Source organism: Rhamphochromis longiceps, linkage group LG13 (assembly GCF_057381845.1).
Source record: "Rhamphochromis longiceps isolate RC_006_pf linkage group LG13, R_longiceps_female_GT1.1, whole genome shotgun sequence".
Lineage (NCBI taxonomy): Eukaryota > Metazoa > Chordata > Actinopteri > Cichliformes > Cichlidae > Rhamphochromis > Rhamphochromis longiceps.
In genome coordinates this window covers 24,203,473-24,227,209 of record NC_140569.1, presented here as the reverse complement: position 1 = coordinate 24,227,209, position 23,737 = coordinate 24,203,473, and the positions used below count along the sequence as shown (strand labels likewise).

At 40.2% G+C, this 23,737-nt stretch overlaps 1 protein-coding gene across 6 annotated transcripts; it reads right to left on the bottom strand.

The window, feature by feature from the left end:
* Nucleotides 1–6,299: 6,299 nt before the first annotated feature.
* Nucleotides 6,300–23,724, bottom strand: ggps1 (geranylgeranyl diphosphate synthase 1). 6 transcript variants are annotated; one of them, XM_085428595.1, is made up of 4 exons: nucleotides 23,683–23,710; nucleotides 20,516–20,611; nucleotides 15,997–16,067; nucleotides 6,300–7,613 (listed from the first exon to the last, which is right to left on the bottom strand). In XM_085428595.1, the coding sequence occupies exons 2-4, from the start codon at nucleotides 20,586–20,588 to the stop codon at nucleotides 6,810–6,812; spliced, it is 948 nt and encodes a 315-aa protein (XP_085284721.1). In that variant the 5' UTR covers nucleotides 20,589–20,611; nucleotides 23,683–23,710; the 3' UTR covers nucleotides 6,300–6,809. The 6 variants fall into 6 exon arrangements, with proteins under 6 accessions (XP_085284721.1, XP_085284720.1, XP_085284719.1 ...); XM_085428594.1 differs by lacking the exon at nucleotides 23,683–23,710 and adding an exon at nucleotides 23,176–23,676; XM_085428593.1 differs by lacking the exon at nucleotides 23,683–23,710 and adding an exon at nucleotides 23,197–23,676.
* Nucleotides 23,725–23,737: the final 13 nt, after the last annotated feature.

The window sequence follows — 23,737 nt, the reverse complement described above, 5'->3', positions numbered from 1 at the left end:
AGATTTCTTTTTTTCCCCTCTGAGGAAACCCACACAGGCCAGTCTGAGTTTATACCTACAATTTCACACAGTTACAGAATTGTTACAATATTTTTCCTTGCAGCTGAAGTTTTTATGTTGCTTTGGGTATATTTGGACTCTTGATACTGATGCTTCAGCAGGTCAGAATTTTAATGTTGGTTCATTATTTTTGGCTATTTCAACTCTTGACCTGCTACTTTCAGTCATTTCATTGATTACTTTTATCCAAACTAACTGCTGATTATTTTCCTTTTAATGTATCTGCCTATTTTAATTTATTTCAGCTCTACATGTTTCTATTATCTACAGTCTCCATGTACATCATTGGAGCTTTACGAGTACAAAGCTGCACCCTGCTTTCGGAATTGCTTTAATTCTTCATGGCAGATCCAGCTAGGTTCTGGAAACATTCTAATAAATGTTGGTCCATATCGACTTTATAACATCACCCATTTGCTGCATATTTGACAGCTTCACCTGTCCTGTTCCACCACATCCCAGAGGTGCTCTATTGGATTGAGATCTTATTACTCTGGAGGCCATCTGAAACCAGTCTGAGAATATTTGTGACATGGAGTGATCCATGATGAAAGCAGCCATCAGAAGATGGGTGCACTGTGCTCATAAAGGGTTGGGCATGGTCAGCAACAGCAGTAGTTTGTGGAGTATCACCTGCAAAAGCAGAAATATTGAGGTGTAACATTAGCATTTAAATGCTACATTTGGTGACACCATGAGTGCAGTGGGTATCTGGGTTGATCTCATCATCAGCAAATGTGTTTTAATTTGAAAAAGATTTTACTCCAAACTGTGAGGCCATGAACAAAAGGCAAAAATAAAAGATGTTGATATGGAATTTGAAATGGTAAGTAATTACAATTCATTCCAACATTAATCCCCGGTGACAGTAATAACCCGTGCCTTTTGTTTTTCACACCTTGGCTCGTGTGATTACTCACATCACATGATCAGTGGGTCTGTGGGTTCAATATTCATGACCCTTCAACATTTGCTATTGGAGTTAAAGGAGCCCGTTGGATAAAACAAACTTCAAGAAGTCCAGTTGTCTCTTTTTTTTTTTTTTTAAAGCTCTTTAGACCACCTTGACCTGGATGACTGAGAACCTGCAAGTACAGCTAATTACACTTTGTCACATCCAAAATAACAAAATGACCCTTTAAGCAGACAGATTTGGAATCATGTAGCAGTGTATCTGATTTTACCTACATTAGAGACTATATTAAAACCTACCTGTTGTTTTAAACTGAACTCGCCTGGATTCAGATGAGGCACAGCTGTCTCAGATCTCAGGAGCTTACACTGTGCTGAGAGCCATGCATCTGCATACTTATTCAAACATCTCCAGATTCTTAGACTTTCCTCGCAAAGCATTACACATTTCTGTCAATCAGCCTCCTCTTCCTCCTCTCTGTGCACTAAAACGAGGGGGAAATCATTTATTCATGACACCCGGCATTCCAAAACCAGCATTTCTGCCCGACTCTGATTCGCAGGAATGAGGAGATATTATTAGATGCACAACTATGTCCTAATGGGGCAACGGTTTCATTCCCAATTTGAAACCGCGCTCACGTCTCTCTCTGATTTCCATGGCTTCTACAGCGTCTCAGCCTGGCGAGGTTATGACTGCCCCCCCACCTTTTTTTTTTCTCTTCTTTTTCCAAACATTTGCAGAGCGCAGCTGTGAGACGTGTGTGACACATCGGGTGGAGGGCGTCGTCCAGCTAATCCATTACATTGATAAAGCCGTGGAAATGCCGAGTGAATCGCGAGTTTCATAAGCCCACTTGACCCCTGCTGCAGTAACGCGGCAGATTTACCGTGATAGTGTTTGTGAGAGATAATTAGTAGAGCCATTACTGAACCATTACTGACAGTCATTCTGTCTTAAGAGGATCGTGAATTAGCTCATTGGTCTGATGATGATGAGATTCTTGGAAACCACTCAGTCATTTAATGTAACCTGATGTGACGCCATGTGTGCAAGAAATGCCACGATGTCAGCTCAGTGAATAGTTTCTCCCCCTCAGTTCAGCATTAAATGGGCTCTCCTTCTGTTTAGGATTGCACTTGATGGATTTCTAAAAGAAACTCTGCGCTTTAGAGGATGACTTTTGCTCCCTGCGAGTCATGTAATGTAGCTCAAAAGCATGTTTGTAGACTTCACCTACCTGATGAACGCTACATTTATTTTTAAACCCCACCTCTTGCCCCAGTTTGTAAGACTGGATATCTGTCGTTATGTGTAATCTTCAAATCAAAGCAGAAATGACCCCGGTGTCTCTGTTCCCTTCAGACAGCGCCGTATCTGCACATGGCCATGTCGAGCTCAGAAGACAGATTTATATAAGCTACAGTGATTGCATGCGGAAACAAGTGAGCACTTTGTTGCTCCTCTTTATCCCCGATAAGACATCAAGACGCAGTGAGGGTTGTTTTTTTTTGGGTTTTTTTTGCAAGCGACTGAGTGCTGGCAGAATTATGCATAAGAACATGTTGTTCTGGGATCGGTGACATGAATATTATAAAATGAAGGAAGCTTTTTATGAAATCCATGAATCAAGTGGTTTTAAAAACATCTACAAAGAAAGCCCAACTTTACATCCACATCAAATTGACCCTGCTAACAGGAAGTGTCTGTAAAACTAAAACCAAGTGTGGGTTATTCTTCCACTGTTGTCCAAAGGTTATTGCCAAAATATCAGCGTGCCACCAGGGTGACATGTTTTCTTTTCATTACTATGAAGTCTGAGACTGTGGTTTCTTTTGTGTCAGCCCAGCCTGGAGCTATTGACTGCACACCAAATCTGCAGTCGATGGTGGTCCCCAACAATTGGCCAGGAGTTTTAATAGTTTTTCAGGCTTTTCAGAGAATGAAAGACCAGTTTTTCAAAGTGTCAACGGACAACTTTTCCCTCCCTCTGCTCGCTTTGCAAAGATTGGATCATTTTCTCTTGGGCAAACCTGCTTACTGTTAAGTAAGCAGGTTTGCCCACTTACTGATTAAACCGAATATCTCATTTGGATCCTCCCAAGTCTCAGCTCTCTACAATCATATGAACGCCTGTCTGAGGTTAACTGCTGTTTAATGTTTGGTTTCTTTTCCATGTTTTTAACTTCCTCTGTCAGGATGGCTCTCGTCTTCTTTTGTTTTTTTTTATTCCATCACAGAGCTTCTAGTAACCACTAGTTCAGGCACCTGAGGAAAGCTACTTGTAGTTGCAGAATCAAGGCTTCATTTTTCTGGGAAGTTTTCTACAAGTGGCAGACACAGCTGCATGAAAGAGGCTTACAGAGAACCAATCTACGGTAAATGCTGATGGTTGATTATTCTGTAGCCACTGGGCCGTGAACATTTATCACACAGTGAGAAGTTAAAGCAAAAACAAAACAAAAACGCTGAACACAGTGGTAGTAGTTTCGGGAGGGCGAACATTGTAGATTTTTGGTCATTTCAGGGGATTTTATGACTGTGTTCACCATGTCGACTGTTTTATGTCACAGAAGCCACTGAGCGGTCATGTGGGTGGTTTTCTTCGGAGTCTACTGTGGAAAATTTTAATATCCTGCCAGGTGCTTCAGTGAAGGACTGCAGTGGTTCTGCCAGCTCAGAGGTGCAAATGTGTGCAAGGTGAAACCTCCAGCGATCGCGTGAAAACTTACCCACATAGTTGAGCAACAAGAAGAATATAGAAGCTAATGGTATGATTCAATTCAACAGAATCACCAGAAAGGCAGTGGAGTACACACGGTGCCCGATATTTACATTTTCAGAAACAAGGTTTTCAATTTTTTTTTCTCTTGTTGTCACAAGAATATTTATGAAATATCCATCAGAGTGCTACCAAGCAACACAGATGTGTAAAGCACGGCCCAGTGATAAATAATCCAAAGCTTGCAGAGGATGAAGGAGACAGTGAGCGAGCACAAAAGCTATTCTGTTTTGCTCTCAAACAGAATTCAGACACCGTGGGTGAGGAAAATCAATCTAGTCAACCTAGAGAGCGCGAGAGAGCGAGGGGGAGAAGAAATGAGAACCGTGAGAGGCTTTGATTATTGTGATGGACTTAAGTCAGCTCTGCGAAAGCCACTTCATACATCTCCACTATTTATCAAATCAGAAATGCATTTGCATCACATTTTCCTGCACTTGCGGCTGCTTGGAAGGCAAATTAGCAGAGGCGCCGGTCCCACAGATTTATAAAAAAATGGACATTTTGATTAATAGATGCTTTTTTTTTTTTTTTTTTTAGTGAAACCATAATTCAATCTTAAGGACACGTAATTAATTGAATTGCAGCTGTCAAGATCTGGGGCTTCACTGAGTGAACAGAGCTGTTGAGAACAGATAGCCGCCCTCCGCAGCTCTGCCCGTCTTTCAGCAGCTCAGGAAAAACTCACCACAGTATTAACAGAAGCTAACGCAGGATTTAGATGAGCGGCGCCCAGTTTGGTTTTGTTGTCTTGTTTTTTCAGACCAAGCACCAACCGCATCCAGAGGAGCCAGGCTCTGTATGCATGTATTCAGTCAAGCTTCCTCAAATCAAAGCAGGCAATTCTGTAATAATCTCAGAGGCCGTACTGTTGAGCATGCAGATGTAAAAGCACCGATAACCTTGAAAACTAAATACACATCTGCTGTAACAGGAGACAGCTTATGATTACATACACTACAGATAATGATGCCTCTGTGTTCTGTAATGATGGGCCCATGTGTTGTGGTTGTGTGTGTGCAGGATAAATGAGAGACACACACTGGTAGGTTTGGACAACTTTTCTCCCTTAATCACCGAAATTATCATTTGAAAGCTGCATTTAGTATTTACTCAGGTTAGCTTTGTCCAATGTTAAAATTTGCTTGATGATCTGAAACATGTGTGACAAATATAGCGTGATAAATGTAAGGGGTCGAACGCTTTCAGTTTCCTATTCAGACCCCTTAGTACCAACTGAACACTGTTTAAACAGCACAGTCTGAGTATTGTTGATGACTGTCGCCAGGAAGTCACGTCAAAAAGCTCAAACTTTATTTATTTCTTTAACCTTTATTTAACCAGGTTACTCCCACCAGGAGCCAAGATCTTTTTTTCCCCCTTTAAAAACAAAGGAGACATGGCCAAGAGGGCAGCAGCAAACAGATTGAATTAGCAACATTAAACTGTTTCTTCACCGGGAAACATACGTAACCTGATGTGTAGCTCTGGAGAAATGTAGCTACATGTCAGGTTGGCCTGTAAAAAGTTGTAATTGTCATTTCTTATGTTGGACTGCTACTGTATATGTGAGCAAAACTTTGTCCTTCAAAATTGTTGGAAATTATTAACTGCATCTCCTGACATAATACACAGCTGTATCGGGGGGTTAACCACACACAGAGGACATTAGGTGACACTAAAGGGCAGAAATGTCATTGTATGAAAAGAATCAGAATATCTGAAATATTTAAAACTTTAAGATATGTTGTAAATATATATATTTTTTAAAGGTGTGTTTTGTGGCAAAAAGCTATTTCAGTTTCAAAAAAAGAACAGATTCTTTGTGAAGTGCGACTTTCATAAATTTTAAAATGTTATCAGTATTTCATCTTTTAAATTGACATAACATTCATGGATTTTATTTAATCTAACCCCCCCCACACCACACACATTTTTATAACTTAGACTTTCCAGTTTCACTTCAGCTTTCCATTTATTAAGCTTATTTAAAAAAAAAAGAAATTTCAGTAACATCAATGTTATCAATTACCAGTGCAATTCATTAAAATTAGTCAATTAAATTTATACATCCAGATTATAACAACCCCTGCTGTTATAGTGACTCAATTCATTATATAATATATTTTTGCAATTGTAATTTTTATTACTAGCACTACTCCAGTGCTGAAGAATCTCCATGAACAGCTTCTGTCATTTGCACATCTGTCCTCAGATTAGTTACTGTAATAGATTCAAAAGATCAAACTGGCACTAATGCCAGGAACTGCTTTCCACAGGTGATCTTTAAAGAACCTTTTTTATTAAATAAGTACAAACAAGGTGTTACTGCACAGAGTTGTTTCCTAATAAATACCAGTATGACACTAATGAAGTGTTCGAGGTGTAAAGACCTCTGTTGAAACAAAAACATAGTATTCAAATACTGAGAGCATGAGCAACAGGAACACTACTTTGCATGTAAAACCAGTGTGTTACGTAACAAGGAGACAGTACAGTGGTGGAGGTCTTTCCTATAAGCTTGGCACTCTGGTGGTTTGATGATTAAGGAGCTCCAAACCACATATAAGCCCAAGACATCCACATCCTATTTTTAAACATGAGAGGGGGGGGGAAGAGACTTGCTCTTAGATAAACAATTTACATTTGCTTACAAGGAGGGGAGAAATACATTTATGCACATCAAAAGGCGTAAAAGCTTTTTTGCCATCTTGGTAGTTTTCATTTTCAGAAAAAATGGAAAAAAACCAAACAAAGTTAATTTCAATTCATGTCTTCCGCTGATTGAACTGTTACACTTTGATACAAAAGTTAGTTATGTGTACAATAAAGCAACTCTTGCAGGATGCCTTCATGAACACAAAACCAAAAGGCAACATTTGGGACTGGTCTGCTTTCTGAATTCAGTGATGAAGACTCAGCATAGTGTGTGAAGGAGATGTTCTGGTATGTACTGAGGTTTTCAGGAATGTGCGTGTCTGTATCAGTGCATCAGCTAAGGATCTGTGTGCTGGAGTGCATGGGAGTCACGCAGCATTTAAGGTAAATATCCGGTCAGTGGTTTTGGCTGGAGGGCGGCTCACAGCTAGACCCTGCTGTGGCCTCGGCCTCGTGATGCATCTGGCTAAGATGTTTGACCAGGCTTTCCAGCTGAGGGTTTCCCCCAAACTCCCTAATGAGCCGGTAGGCCTCAATCTCCAGTTCCCGCAGAGTCTGGCGGGTGTAAGCAAATGAGCCCACCTTTTCCAGGTAGTCCACGCAGTATCGTTTGATGTCCATGTTCTCCGTGCGCTGCCTCAGGATGTTCTGCACCTGAGTGCTCTCCGGACGTGACCATATGGCATGAATGGTGGGGAAGGAGAACTTGCCCTCGGTCAGGTCCTCGCAGAAACTCTTGTTCTCGCTGTACTCGCGGGAACTCAAGTTGGCGTAATCGTCACGGATCTGGAAAAAAAGGCCCAATGTGTCCAAGAGGGGTTTCAGGTCCTGCTTCCAGTCTGAGAAGAGCTGCATCAGGCCTACAGCGAGGCCGAACAGCCCTCCTGTCTTCTGCAGCACCATTTTGCGGTACTCCTGCTCGGTGGGACAGGTGTAGGTGTCTCTCCAGTGGATGTCGAGGCCCTGACCGCGATGCAACTCAAGAAGCTGACGGGTAAACACTCGCACCGCCTCAGGGTGCTCCAGGATCAGCACCTTCTCCAACCCCAGGAAGTACACGTAGTTGGCCGAGTTGATAACAGAAGGAACGCCATAGATGCTGTGTGCCACAGGGAAGCCTCGACGCAGCTTGGAGCTATCCTCAATGTCATCTATCAGCAGGCTGGCATTGTGTAGCATCTCAGTCACCTCAATGATCACCTGGACATAAGAACAAGTGTGTTTGTGTTAATTCATATAAAAATGTATCCGGAAGTAAAATACCTTCTTGTACAGTTGTTAATGTTTTATCTTTACGAGAGCTTCCAGTGCAGAGGAAATATTTTTAAAGAAACAAACAGTCTCTCCTCCAGCTCAAACCGACTCCAACAGGTTGTCAGAGGCTCTGTGTAAATTATGCATTACAACTTGTATACAGCAGAGGGTGCCATGTCTACACTCTTGTCTGCACTGCTCCACAAGTCAAAGTCTTCATCAGTAAACAAAACAGTTGGTGCTGAAACAAGCTAAGCAGTCAGTCTGAGCATGAAGAGCTCAGCAAAGATGCACTCTGGCCCGGAGCAGACTCACACTGTGACGGAGCAGCTGTCAGGAGAGACACAGAGCTTTGACGAGGTTATAGGAAATGCATGGTTGAGCAATTAGAGGCGTCATTGCTGGGCTTGGTGCACTTTAACCTCCTCCACAGAGACGATGAGGAAGGCTGAATGCTTAACCTTAGTCATTACGATGAGTGTACTGACAAGCTTTTTAATACAATATGACCTACCAGCCTCAACATACAGAGCACTGCTGTGGTGAGTCAAGGGCACTGTAGATATATTCTATCCTGATCTTCACCACTATGTGGCAGCACACATGTACCACATACTGTTTATGCTGTGCTTCACGAACCAATGCCAAATAATAGTATTCATTTATCAGTGGAAAACCGAGCCCCACACATACACACACACACCCCGTTAACCCAAAAACGGCCCACGTCGACTCACAACAGTCACAGTGGCCATCAGGTGTCTGCTGTCCTGAGCTGGCCTTACAGCCTGCTCGAGTGCCCTGCTGATTTAAAAGACAAGTGGGGTGGCCTGGTAATGAAAGCTGTTTGTATGAGGCCTGAGAGCACAAAGAGTGACTCAGTGGGTCAGGCAGATGGCCAAGGCTAGGCCAGTTGAGCAGTTTATCAGCCAAACACAACCTTTCCTTCGGCAGGGTCCCAAACACTTGCTCACCCTGAAACCTCAGTGAGCCACTTACAAAGCAGGGGACGTGGATAAAGCTACAATAAATGCATGCATGAACATGAAAATGTATTATTTAGATGGAAAAAACAAACACAACAACAACAACAACCTGAAGTATTTAAAAAGGTTCACTGCAAATTACAATGCACCATCAGGGAAAAAACAAAAAAGAAACAATGGCTCAATCAACTTGAAATTCAGCTAGAGCGCTTCAGATAACAGCAGCAGCAATCAAACCCGAACACAAGCACAAAAATTTTCAGGTTTTGGACTTTTAAGTGTCTCCATTCTCCAAGGAATTTAATGAGTCAGGCTGTCACTGCATAATGCTGTTTGAGCCCCGAGTGCCACTACTCCGCAAGTCTATATTGATTATCACAAGAGGTTAGTGACGCAGAAACTCAGTTTGCTAAAGCTATAATCAGTAATCTATTAAAAATGCAGAGACACATTCACAAAAAACAAGCATACCGAGTCTGACATGATGACAGGAGGTAAATGAAAACAACAAGCCAGTTATGTTCTGCCATAAAACCGTCACACTTGGCGAGATTACAGCAGGTGATCACATTTATACCTGAAGCAGGCTGCAGCACTGGTCACTCACACCATGCCTACTGGATTGTGTCATTCACAAAAAAAATAGCTTCATTCATCCATTTTAGTGTTTTAGTGTCCAAATGATTTATGGATTTATAGATATTCTGCCAATGTTGAAAAATCCACAGCTGTTATCTGGGATTCATTTAAAAATAAATAATCATGTTAGTATTTATGCCGAGTTCCCATATTTTGCCTTCACATGCTCTTGTTTTAATAAGAGCAAACAGAAGCGTATCATTTTTAAGCAGTGCAGTGAAGCCAGAGAAATTTCAACTATGTGGATAAGTGAGCTCTGAACTAATTAAATAACTGACTACTGTGAGAGAAATCCTGTAATACAGGTTTATTACAAATAGTTATCCACATTTCTAACCTGACACCTCTTCTGGGCACACAGCGATAGTGATGTTAGTCACCGTAGCAATAAATGTGAGGACTAGGTAACAAATAGTGAGCCCATAAATAGCTGCTTAAACCAATGCTGGTTAACTGGTTGGGGTCAATACGTGAAGTGAAGGTGAAGATGGTAGAAATGGTTTGTACTACAACCAGTGTCTCTGGTAATAACTAGATCAGAGTTATGACGTTAGAAAATGTGAACCCTATACACAGAAAAAAAATTACGTTTTAATGTTGTATTTTTAGCTATTATGTGGGTCATGTCCTACATCTGTCCCCTGGCACCGCATCCCCCTTTTGCTGAACATCAATAGTGGTGCTTGCATGAACACATACACATGAATGACTAGTCCTCAGCTATGGAATCCAAGTCAAAACAAAAAGTCAGAGGTAAACAGGGTTTAACAGTGTGTGAACAGATTTGTTTGCTTTCACTGTCAATGCTGCTGGCTTGCTGGTATTCTGGATCTGAGGATTGAGTCAAAGCGACCTGCATAGGCTTTATAGCTACTGTTTCAAAGCAGGCCTCAACATGCTAAAATCCCCCCCCCCCCCCCCGTGTTTCACAACTGTTCTGTTAGTTAAATAAATAAATCAGTAATAACCTACTGCAGAGCAGACATGTGGCATAAAATAATTTATATTATTTTATACTCATTAGTAATGGTCACTATGGGCTCAGATGTGTTTCGCATCTCCTAAATGATTCTTTGTAAAAAAAATAAAAAAATAAAAAAATAAAATAAAATAAAAAAGTTAGAAACGTTTGGGAATATCAATCCATTCTCTTCCACGTATCCAATTCAGGGTTGCAGGGACCTGTGGATTGTGGGAAGAAGCCAGAGTACCCGGCAAGAACCCACACAAACAAACCCAGTAGCAATGCGAACCACAGCGCCACAGTGCTGCCCATGTTTTAAGAGTAAAACTTTCCAAATCTCAGACTAGTTTGTCCAAATTTCCATTTAAATGCATAGCAAATTAGTTAATAGACACTCACCTAACGTCTTCCATAGATTATTGCTGAAGAACCAGTTGACATTTGTTGTCTTGGCTGATAACGTCACATTAATGGACTGAACAGAGAGGCGGTTCAAAGAATTACCATTTTAAGCCATTTTGAGACCAAGTCGTACAAACTAATTCACCTTGATTAAAGCTAAAATACTCCCATACACGGCAAAGACTTTTCTTCACTATTCTGCACAACTTACTGAGCTTGACATCTTCATATCAGTTTTCAAAACAGAGAAGTATCGGTATTTTAACCTTATTTTACCAAAATGCATGGTTTTGAAAATTTCCTGTTATAACGTATGATACTGATGCTGCTGACTATCTAACCTGGTCCAGCTTTTACTGTGATGTGATTGTCTGCAGGTCATCCGCTGCATGTAATAATAACCTCGTCAGATATTACAAGTTCAAATGCCAGCCCGTGCATCGGAAATACTTTAAGCATGCCTTCATTATTCCAGTAGTTACATTTTTATCCACATTATATTTCATGAGAACCTGACATTGATTCCAAGTCTTTTTTTTCCTCCCCTGTTGTCCCACTCTGTCACAAAAACATGAGAAGCTCTTGGCCTGAGGTTGCGAGCACTCATGAACATCATCTAAAGTAAAAGACTGTATATAAAAAAAATATAGCATCAGTGTCAGAGAAAACAAAAGGAAAGCCATCAGCTAAAGGTCACAAGGAAAATGATGAACACGGGGAATTTCCCCAAGCCTCCACCACCTGTGCTGTCATACGCAGTACAGAAGCACATATGGGGCTTGATAAAAAATGCACTGCCAAGTGAACGAGAGAGAGTACCGCTGTCACTGCCTCCATCTATCTGAAGCCATGGTTGTTTCCATGGCGGCGGCAACGATGACTTCTTGGCAGTACACTGATGATGACGAGGAGCGCGCTCTCAATCTGCATTGTGGGTTCAGCAGGAGTTTATGGGGCTTCTACAGAGACGGAGGGAGATGCGTGGAAGAGACAGGGCTGTTGTATCTGAAGTAGATTTAAACCAACTGCTGCACCGTAACAGGGAAGTATCCACTAAAGTGGAATTATCAGGAGAACGCGAGTAGATGTTCACACAGCTTGCTTATGAATGCACGTCATACACCCTGTCAACAACGTCGCAGACTCAACCAAACTCAAAACTAAGGATTCATAAAGTGTTTTCTCAGCTTTAATAAATTTGACCTACATACAGTGTGAAAATAATCAAACATGACACTGCAGGCTAAACTGTTTAGGTTATTCTTTTTGCAATCTGAGTTTATTTCAATCTGCTGTAAAAGCTGCAGAATGTGATTAAAGACTGAGGTAAACAGTGTCTCATGGGAACCGCTGACATGACCGCACTGATGACAACTTTATTACTTTCCCCCACAAACTGTATCCGTGTGCTTAGTTTTTGTTAAATAGATGCCTGAAAATGGTCATCAAAAATAAGACTGGACTCCTCTTTGGAAACTACGGGAGACTATACAGGAGACAACCGTGAGAGACCTCACTTTACTGCAGAGCTAAGATTCCTCTATTTGTGAGGGGTTTATAAAACATTCAGGACAAACAGACCTGTTGAACAGCAACTGTAATGAGACCCGACAGGCTCAGCATTTCTGCATTTTCCACCATAAAAAGGCATGCAGATTCAGAAAACACAGATTAGGTAGCTTTGTCAATGCAAACAAGAACAGTATTGAGTCAGTACAATGCTAATGCTATCAGTATAATAGGATCAATAGCCTGATCGCCCTAAGGAGACAAAGGCAAGGGCCCTGCTCAATAAAACCAATAAATCCAGAATGGCTAATCTGAAATTCATTTGACAGAGAAAAAGGGAGGAATTCAAGAAATTTCAATCTGCCTGCGGTCTGTATTTCAATGTGTCTGTAGCACTCTAATCAGGCAGCCAAGAACATGCTACAACAATCTAATGGATGAGTGGAACTGTAGGTTTTTACTCTGGAAGCAGTCCGTGACTTGAATCCACTAATCCCCGTCTCACAAAGGTGATCAGAGCACAAGAAGCTGAAAAAGAAGTAGCCTTTCACTGGAGATTAACGCAAGTACAGTACATCTTAAATACATAAACATTTCCAGTGGAAATTGGCCGACATATCCTCAGCATAACCATGTATAATATCCACAAAACTTAAAAGAGGTTATACACACACACACACACACACAATACGGTAATATTATGTTGAAGCACAGTACGTATCACTCCGCGAGGCTCCTGCCTACGATAGCCGTAATGCTCCGACAATCCATCAAGCAGTGCGGCTTCGTAGCTTTGCAAAGTCGTACTAAAACATTTGACAGATTTTCGAGTGCCGTGTACGACATAAAGGTCAGTAAACACAACCAGAATTCATACATAAGGCCCATGGGATTATACAGGGCACTGTCGATTTTGCCGTATCCTCCCCCCCACCCCAAAAAACAAAAAAACAAAACAAAAAAACAAAAACAAACCACGGTAATACCGACGGCACTGCGCATGCGCGTTTTACTCATATCGTTGCCCAACATTATACCGGTATTACCGTGAATGGTATGATATGGCCCAGCCCTACTTTACGATTTACTAACATCTGGAATATATTGTATAAAATAATCTATAGCGACTATGGCCTACCCACTTTTATAAAAAACTAAACAAAAAAACCTACAACTAAGCATAACTTTCTTTAAAAGATCATCCAAGTTTTAAATGCTTTTCATCTTGAAACATCCCAATATAAACAGCAGCTGCCACATCATACTGAAACTGCTGTTAATCCACATTTGCTTTCATTTGTCCATCCAGCTTCAGAGAAAATGAAACAAAAGAAGACAATTGAGAAGTTCTGCAATCATTATGAAATTTCCATCCCAGTCTTCTAGTGAAAGGGTGATGTGATGCCCAGCATGCACACAAACTCATAAAAAAAAAAAAAAGAGTGTAAGCAGTGAAACTTGTATGAACAAATATACACTGAACTGAATTCAGTGAGTAAAGCCACAAACACGTACTATTGGAAGTAAAACATGTATCACCACATACATTTTTACAGTGTTTAGCATACCTCTAGGCATGGAGTTATCTTGTTTTTCTGATGTATTGCATTTAATGTCTTTATATAGTGTAGCCAATAAAAGGGATTGTTTGACATATTTCATTTGTTCTTCTCTGCATTTCTATGTAGACCATTCCTTAGTGGAGTTTACTGGGAGCTTCTGTGGCATTCAGGGGATGGAAATCAGTGTCATAAAAATAGATTTAAAAAATAAATAAATAAATAAATAAAAATGTCTACACAACATGCCCTGATCTGACACAGCTTGGTGTTGTTAGTTGCATCAAATTTAGCTTCAAGCCACAAAGCTGGATGATGAATGAACCTTGTGCCTCTAACTAGCTCAATGACCAGTCATCAGAGCAACATGAGGTCTTTTTGAATCGGCCCTCTAAACGTGTAATAATGTGGCCGTCAATTTAGAGATGTACAGATGGGATAAGGAATCATGCCTTGTAGCTGTCACACCTCACACTCCTCTCTTAAAGCAGTCAGCTGGCTACATGTAATGTAAACAAGGTCACTAGCAGTTATAAAATGACAATTCATTAAAAAGGTACAGTCAGTCATTTTGAGGTTATTTTATAAAAAAGAGAATTTACTTCTAAGCGCACAGCGATTGGTATGCAATTACGTAATGCAACAATTACGGCATCGCCAACACACAGAGATGCATTCCTATCAAGTTAGAATTAATCCATTACAAAGACAGACGGGCACTGGTTTTTGGAAGCTACCATGTTGCCCTCCCATCTTGAATACAGTTGCCGACCCAATTCCATCTCCTAAGCTGAAGTCAGGGCTCTAACACACAAAAACATGCATAAACAAACTTATTTATTCCCAATATTGTTACAATTACATATCATCAGGAAATTAGCCTCCAAACTGCTGACAACGAGCCAGCTAATCAACCACAGCTGATTAAAAGCTAACATTATGCCAGTTAATGTTAAGCTTGGCTGTCCTTTAAAAAAAAACAAAAAAAAAAAAAACAGGTTCAACAATGTTAGATCAGTCACACTAAAACCGCTAACAGCAGCAAAAACGGCAGCACTTACAGAAAGAAAAGTCCTCAACAACTAATTTCAGTATCACTGTCATCAGACAGAAATGAGCTTCACTGACTCATCAATTCATATTGAACTCCTTTTACAAAGTTATAAAGCCTTCTCGAGAATAAACCGATGTGGAGGCATTGACAGCTGAGCTAAACTGACTCACTACAGCTGGCCAGAGTTGTTTGTCTTACAGCAGCCACCATCACTTGAATTGGGAGGGGTAAGAAAACAAAGTTCAGCTGAATGAAATCTGCAATCCACCGACATCTAGCAGTGACATTTTACACAGTGTACCTTTAACCAGCAGCAGGCTGAAAAAGGAAGCCAACAAGGAAGTGATAAAACTGGAAATTCCTGTGGTGGCCACTTGAGACCAGCGTCAAAAACAGAACCAATCCCCATAGACACTCGTTAAAGATGCCCAACTTCATAGTCTACTAGGCTTTACCTTATTAAACTGGACCTCTTCATTCTGCGTGCATGTTTTAAGCCGATTGACTGTACATGTGTGGTACAGTTCATCACAGATGTTTGTGCTTCAGTCTTGGCGAGTGTAACTGTAGTTTATTAGTATGTTACTTTGTAATAATTAGCAGATCTGTCGCTGTTGAACCATGAATTAATTTTGTTAACCAAAATATCTAGCTTTAGCTGATAACTTGGCACTACACTCTAGTCCAAATAAGGCAACTTCTGGCACCACAAACTAGCACAGCCATGGACAAAACTTGCACCGCGGAGTTGAAAACCAGTGTTTGAATCACAATGGCGACATACAAAGTATATGCAAGTCACTGTGTTACCCAAGTGTGCATCTCTAATGCTCCAGCAACATGAACAAATATAACACACCAAAGGTAAACACAATGCATTCAATCTTAGAAATTCATTAAAACTGGAGAAACAAGGGTTTAAAATGCAGAGAAACTGAACAGTTTTTAAAAGCTTTGCATCGTTTTTTTCCCCACCATCTCGTTCCACTTAATCCTCAGCTGCATTAACAATCTCCTTTAATAAATCATGTGCGCTCTAAGCTCTTCTCACAAGCTTTACACTTAGGAACAACTCTGCTGATAAAATGCAAAATGGTCGCATTGCAAAAATAAACTACCTGTTCTGAACGAGCACAGTTTCATTTCACCTTCCTAAATCTGTCAGCAACAATTAACACCAGACAGCTCTGGCAGCAAAACGGATGATTTTTCTCACCTGCAGTTTGTCCTCGGGAACATTGAGCCAGTGGTTAAATGCTTGGGCGAGTTTTGTTCTCACTTGTTTTCCTACCGAAAGAGCAGAACAAAAAAAAAAGAAAAAAAAAAGTAAAAGATCAATTGTTTTATCCTAAAAGGACGTGGCATCTACAGTGGTATTACTTCACACAAAGACTTCATGTGGACAATTTCGGGGTTGTCCCACCCCCAAATGGACCCATTATGGTCATTTAAACCTTCCTTTTTTCATTCCTTCACTCTATTACAGTCAATTTCCTTGATTTCCAATCTAAAATAATCTTCATTTATCACATGCTGGGCTCTGGTGGAGGCCCCAGTAGTCGTAGTAAATGACTACTCCACCAACTAAGAGTTCTGATATGTCATGAAATAATGAAGGAAAACAGATCTGACTGCTTGTAACTGACTTGGCCATTTACTTTTGAGCCTCTGTAAATCGGGGACTGTGTATAAAAATGGCTATAATTCCTAAACAGTTAATGCAATACTTTTGTTAAACCCTTTGAATTTAAGCATGAAGTCTGTTCACATCTTAATTGTTGGAGTGAAAAATCCACTGTTGTGCTGCACAGGGGTAAAAATCACAAAAATTTTGTCACTTTACGAAAACGTATGGACCAAAGCTTTAATTATAGAGTTGCAGGTACAGAGTGTTCTCAAAGAAATGGCTTTTGCATTTAGTGTGCAATGAGGCTAAATAAACACCAGTCTCACACAGATAAAACACATTTTAACTCCACTTATACAAAACACAGTTGAAGATTAAGTGAGGGTGAACATTTAAACCATTAGTTGATCAGCTCCCGCTGAGCTCCTACCTGACTAAAACACTAAAAAGCTGGAAACACAGGCAGGATTAACAGATATTTTTATCTTCAAAGACAACATTTAAGGCATCTTTTCCTCCTTCATCCTATTGAACTGTGCTGTAAAGCAGTTTTCACCGAGTGCTCAAAGCCATAGTCTAAACCATTAGGAGTATAATGATATGTCTATCTTACAATTGAGACACTATGCCTTAAAAGGTCTCGAGTATATTCCAAATGCAGTTCTTTCAATATTAACCAACATCGCCTCAACTTAAAATAGAGACCTGGCGCCATCCTTTGTTCCATTTAAAATTAGGGCTGAACAATTATGGAAAATAATCTAATTGCGATTTTTTGCCCCAATATTGCGATTGCGATGCGATATGCGATTATTTTTTAAGGTCTTTGTCTTCTGTATTATTAAACAAAGACAAGCAATACATCATATAGCATGGCCAATACTATATTACATTAATTTTAAACTGTTCTTTCCTGGAAGACAGACCTCTGTTATGATGACATGAGGTGATGCATGAATTGATGACTGACATTTTTATTTAACTTCTTCAATCACAACAGTATATTTGAACATACACAATAGTTTATTTTTAGCTTACAAACATCTGAGCATAAAGTGCTGACAAGGAACCCTGGTGTAAACATTAAAATGAAAGTCAGTACAATGTGCAGATTGCAGAAATATACATTAAAAAAAAATCAGTGGCTTTACCACACTCAGTTTTTTGACATCTGTGAACTACTAGACTGTCATTCAATTAAAAAATAATATTAAATAAATAAAACTAATAAATAAAAAATACACACATCTTACTGATCTCTGCAGTCAGTAACATTACACATAAAGTGCAAACATAATAGCAATTGTATAAACACACACACAAACACGCCTTTAAAGTTTAAAGGCGTGAAATTGGACGGTCTAGCCTTCTGATTAGCGTCACCGCTGTCTCGGTGGAGTTTATTAAACTCGGCCGTCTGCTTCTTGCTATCTAAAATATAACCAGACACTGGTGTAAATTCTCGACTGTCTCATACTTCTGTTTAATAAGTTTTCTGTTTGACGTTTAGTCAGCTGTGTGAAAACCAAGGAGGAACCCACCCGGGGGATTAATAAAGTTTTATTTTATCTAATCTAATAACTTTAATCTCAGCCAAACCGATTTACTCACGAACAAACAAAACACTGAAAAAAGCCCAACAATAACATTTTTAGGTTGTCTAAGTGACTTATATATTACGTTTAACCCGAGCAGCGAAACTCCGCGGTGATCTGAAAATGATGTGCCGGGAGTTGTGCCGTTCTCGGCCGCATCAGTAACCCTCGAGCTCCCGGCTAGCTGTCGAGCTGGTGGGTAGCAGACGCCTCTGAAAACGTCGAAGCACTTTTGCAAATATGGGATATCTTGATAAACCGAGCAGATATTTGATGTTTACACAACTACTTTCTCGCCTGAAAATATGTTAAAAGTTTATTTTGTGACCCAGAAAGATTAGTATGAGTAATTTTAAAACTTAGTAGCGGCCGCCATTGCTGGAAACTGGAGTTTGGCTGGGCCGCGCTATGAATTCTGGGATATGGTAGTAATTTGGACAGCCTTCGGCGCGTCGCTGTGACGTAATCGGTCTACAAATGCGGCCTCAGGAGGATGCAGCCCATGAATTGTATAATATAATCGCAGTATAATCGCAGCCTTTGCGGTTAGAAAATTGCACTTGATCATGTCGCGATATTATCGCAAATGCGATATATCGTTCAGCCCTATTTAAAATGTAATTTGTGAAACACAGAGCCAGGAAGGAAAAAGGGTGCAACTTCTAGCAGAGAAACAACCCTACTAACAAATACCAGGCACATGTCTCATTTATCCAAATTAACGTCTGGTGTTAGGTCAGGCTTTTCTCTACTGACGAGACGTGACCAATCAAAACTGAAGCAATAATTAAATCTCAAAAACAGCTGCTAGGAATGAGAATCCACACTAAAGAAAACACTTAAACATGCACAGAGATGTGCACAGCTTGCTCATTTCAGGGTTTCATTGTCTCATTTCTACAGCTGTTCCATTTTATTAATATTAGAAGTCATTATTCTGTGAATTACAGCCTCATACTCGAATCAAAGAGATTACAAATACAGCAAATTGGTTTATGCTCAAATTATTGTCAAGCCAGTCTGTGGTGAACATTGAAATAAAAAGCATGTAACTTTAAAGCTTAGAAAAAAAAATAATACCCTCAACAAAAAGAAAGCAATATACTGCTGTAAAACTACATATTATAATGTAATAGCAAATATCAGTCAGTTAGTGTGGTTTTATTTCAAAGACATTAGAGCGAATGCGCCAAACACCAAAATTACTTGAAATACTTTGTTAAAAGCTGAAATCTGTAAGCTATAACTTATGATTATGCTCAACTGATTATAAGACAATCCCTTTTCCAATGTATAACCATAATTCTTTTACACTCATCCTTTTGGCAAAGTTTCCCCTCAGACACCAATAATTTAAGAAGACTGGAATCCTCAATGAACCTTTTCCCCTCATAAAATATGAAATATGCTAACATCCAAACCCATATCTGTGTATCTTGTCTATTAGTCACAGACTTGCGCACACACTCCCTTATCAGACTCCCGAAGAAGTCAGAATCATTTGCTCTCACAGTTAGCATTTGAGTGTTTCTGAGCTCATCGTCTGTGAAACCCACAGTTCTTGACTGTCTGACAGATGTTTACTCCTGCAGTGAGGACATCATGAGACTATTCCAGTTATCATAAATTAGACAAACCCCACGTTTTCAAACCTGATTACTAGAAACAAATACTGCTTGTGTGACATTCTTTAGTTTAACACCTAATATGCCAGTACTGCAGCATCATACAGTGTTTATAAAAAGACCAACATCTGCCAATCTTTATTGTGCCGACTGTGTCTGAACTGGAGCCTTTTATCGTGTTCAGTATCCAAGATATTGTCCTCATGCTCTGTTCCACAAATACTAAAAAGGAAGCAAGCAGCTCAGGTCAGTGTAGCTAAAGTACTCATCAGCTATATGTAAAGCCCCTTTTCCATTAGTACCTACTTGGATCGACTCGCCACGGATCACCACAACTCGACTGGTTTTCAATTACAATCCAGTACTACATAATGTGCATGGTTGTCGTCATAGCAACGCATCCAAGCATCCTGCGACGTAATTAACATATGACGCGAATGCTACAAAAAAGGTGGATGTTGCCGCATGAATATACCTGCTACTGAGTCTGTGGCTTTTTGTCAGACTCGGGGATCACAGCGTTGATTTTTGTAATCATCTCCCTCGTTGCTGGGTTTCAAAAATGGCGGTTTAATTTTCCCGAATGAGACGCTCTTATGACTCATCGAGTGACACTACTGACCAGCCAATCGATGGCATTTTAGTATTTTAGTATCGATGGCATTTTAGTATTTTACTCAGATCGCTTTGAACCCGGGGCGAGCAGGTACTAAAAAAAAAGTACCTGGTACCAGGTACTATGGCCTAGTGGAAAACCCTGAAAACCATGGAGAACCATGCCAGGTCGATTTGAGTAGGCACTGACTTAAAAACTTAAGACATTAAAGCTGCTTGTTTATCTACATCTCCTTCCTGCCCCTGTGGTCACTGAGAGACAAAGAGACTCACCTGGCAGTTGTAACAAGTATTTATATGGTTCCAGCAAGATTCGGTCAGCAGCAGCCTCCGTGCCATGGTCCATTGCTTCAACTTTATACAATATATCTATAATGGAAAATAAAGAACACAAAAAGCAATTTATTAAAAGAAAAATTTGGTTTTTGAGCGAATGCATGCACTGTGTCATTTGGCCTCATAACAACGTCACTAGAACAAAGAACAAACCATAAAAAATAATAATAATAAAAATAAAAATACCCCACTATGGGTGCAACTTTGTTTTGAACACTGAAGTTCTGATGAATTCAAAACGCCATTTTAACTATTACATACAAAATAAATTCCTGTTTGGATTTGTTATTTTTATTGCTTGACGTGTGGAATGTGAATTTTGAATTCATTAATGAACATTATGCCTTCAAGCCCAGTCATGTCCTAAAAGTGTGAATGTCTGCATCTTCTTTCAGGGTTCATTATTTTTCAAAGCCTTATTTATTTATTTTTAAGTGCTAGAACCGTTTTGCATTAAACAGAATAGTTAAATACATCTAATGTACAATGACAGACTTATATACTCTAAATGTCGACTGATTTTCTGCTGCTTCTCCTGGTCCAGGTTACAGGGGCAGCATTCTAGTAGAGACACAAAGTGTATTCCTAAATAAGTCAGAATTTCCAAGTTCCCGGTTGAAATTTGAATCTGGAATGCCCCCTCAACTTGGATTTTCTACTTGGAACATCAGCGCAGCCCCACAATCCCAGAGCTAACAATCCAAGATGTCTGCACTGAGCATAAACACTAGTAAAGTCTAAGACATTCATGGCTCCATCCATGAATGATTTGCAGCAGGTTTTTAAGGGGAAAAAAATATTATAAGAGTAACGTCACTCCCAAGTTCTGACATCCAAGTTACGAAATATCTGGAATGTGGAATAACTAACCATCCGCATCAGCCCTTTCCAGGGGTACACCAAGACATTATCAAACTAGTAGAGAGATCTCTCCAGTGTATCCTGGTCTACTCCGGGTGTCCTCCTGGTGAAACCTGCCTGAAACACTACACCTAAGGTGTGTCAAGGAAGAATCCTAGTCAAGTGCCCAAAACACTGGAATTGCCTGAAAAGCTCATTTAAGCTGTTTGCATGACCATAGCTGGGGACAGGAACAGAGACTGTTAAACTGACAGTTTAACTTTAATGCTCAGGACTCTTGTCACTACGACCAACTGGTACCACAAGCACCACACTGCAGATGATGCTCAAATATGATCTTCTGCTCCCGTCATCCCTCACTACTATATCAGGGGTGGGGGATCTCCAGGACTCAAGGGCAGGTGTCCTCCAGGTTTCAGATGTGTCCTTGATCCAACACAGCTGATTCAAATGGCTAATTTACCTCCTCAACATGTCTCAACATTCTCCAGAGGCCTGGTAATGAACTAATCGCTTGATTCAGATGTGTTGACCCAGGGTGATATCTAAAACCTGCAGGACACTGGCCCTTGAGGCCTGGAGGTCCCCACCCCTGTACTACATACTTTAACTACTCCACTTGGGGCAGCAACTCACTCCCGGGGTGATCTGGTAACACTTGCTCTTGCTTTAAAATTTTACTCACCAGAAGAAAATACCAAAAGTTGCTCTTCAGATTTAGTTTTAAATCTAACAAATGCTAAAAAGGAACATTTTAAATGCAGACATTAACTAAAAGCACATTAACTCACATCACAACAGAAAACAGTTAAATTTAATCGATGAATGACCCTAAAGTAATATGGTGGAATTAATGTTGACACTACTGAGCTCTAGAAAACGAAGATTTGACACACCTAACACTGGAGTAAAAAGAAGTATACTATTAGTGAGGTTACTTGTATCTGTCATTTGTCACCGTCAAACTTCGACCAAGCTCTTAAATAACAGATTGGGCAACAAGTTTTCTGAAGACAGAATCTTTTTACAGGAAATAGAGTGCTGACATGACAAGAAGAATGTGAGACTCAAGGCCATTTAAGTGTAGCTGAAATCAGACACATAGCACATTTTACTCATACGAACAAAGTGTAACCATGGGTTACACTTTGACCTGTTTACGCAGAACTGGGCAACAGAACTATAAACTCCCCTTGTAGTGGTGACAAAACTGTCACATGAGCCACTGGATAACTTAAAACAACTACTTCACCTGTGAGGCACTTAAAACTCCCAAAGATCGGCTTAATTTAAAAAAAAAAAAGTGCGGCTGTTTTGGATTTGTGACTACTAGATCAGAAAAGTCTGTGATAAAGACACCAAAAATAAAACTATGGAACTATATTTGATCAGATGTTTGATGTGTGTACATTGTAACTGCATGTATCACTAGTTTTGCAGTATTTTTTGTCGTTTTGAACTTTTATGCACCGAAAGGTTAACTGAATTCATCGCAATTTAGGAAGTTTGCCTCGTTTACGCCACTTTCAGCCACATTGTAACCAGTGTACAGCTGCATTTTTCTTCACGCTCACACTGAAAAACTACGAAACATTTCTGCACCATGTTTTCGCGTCTTGCTGGCTCCCTTTAAATTAAGAACATACAGTAGTGATTAATTTGAAATGAAACATGCCCGGCAGAGCAGAAAACACCACTTTTAAAATACAATGCTACCGTGGAATCTTAACACATACCGAAACTTTAACTCCACCCACCTTAGCAGACTCAGTCCGCTAACTAGCCGGTGCTGAATTCCGGTTAGCCACACTGCTATTGGGCTAGCGTTAGCAGGCTAACACAATGGTGTATCACCATTCAGTATGTCTTTCTTTCTCAAGATAAAATCATCCACTTCCACGCTGGTCGAGTAAGGCACAAAATATAACTGTTATATCCAGACCTTCATATCATTTTAAACCGGTGTGCTGTCGGCTACTTCATCTGGTGCTATGCTAAGCTAGCGCCGTTACAATAGAGCACGCTACAAGCCTTGTACTTCTCCAGCTAGTGTTGATGAGCTACATATATATGTTTCGTCTACGTTACAGAGCAGGCGCGAAGTAGCTAGGCAACGTCAGATAGGTGCAGCGCATTAATCTCCGTTGCATTTATATCTCTACATTGCCCGGTACAATATCCCTTACATGTAAGTTACCAAGAAAAACCTTACTTCGACTGTCGGGCTACTCTGTCATACATACCTAACACACCAGTACTCTAAGACTGGGTGTTGTAGTTTTTCAACATTTTTGTCTC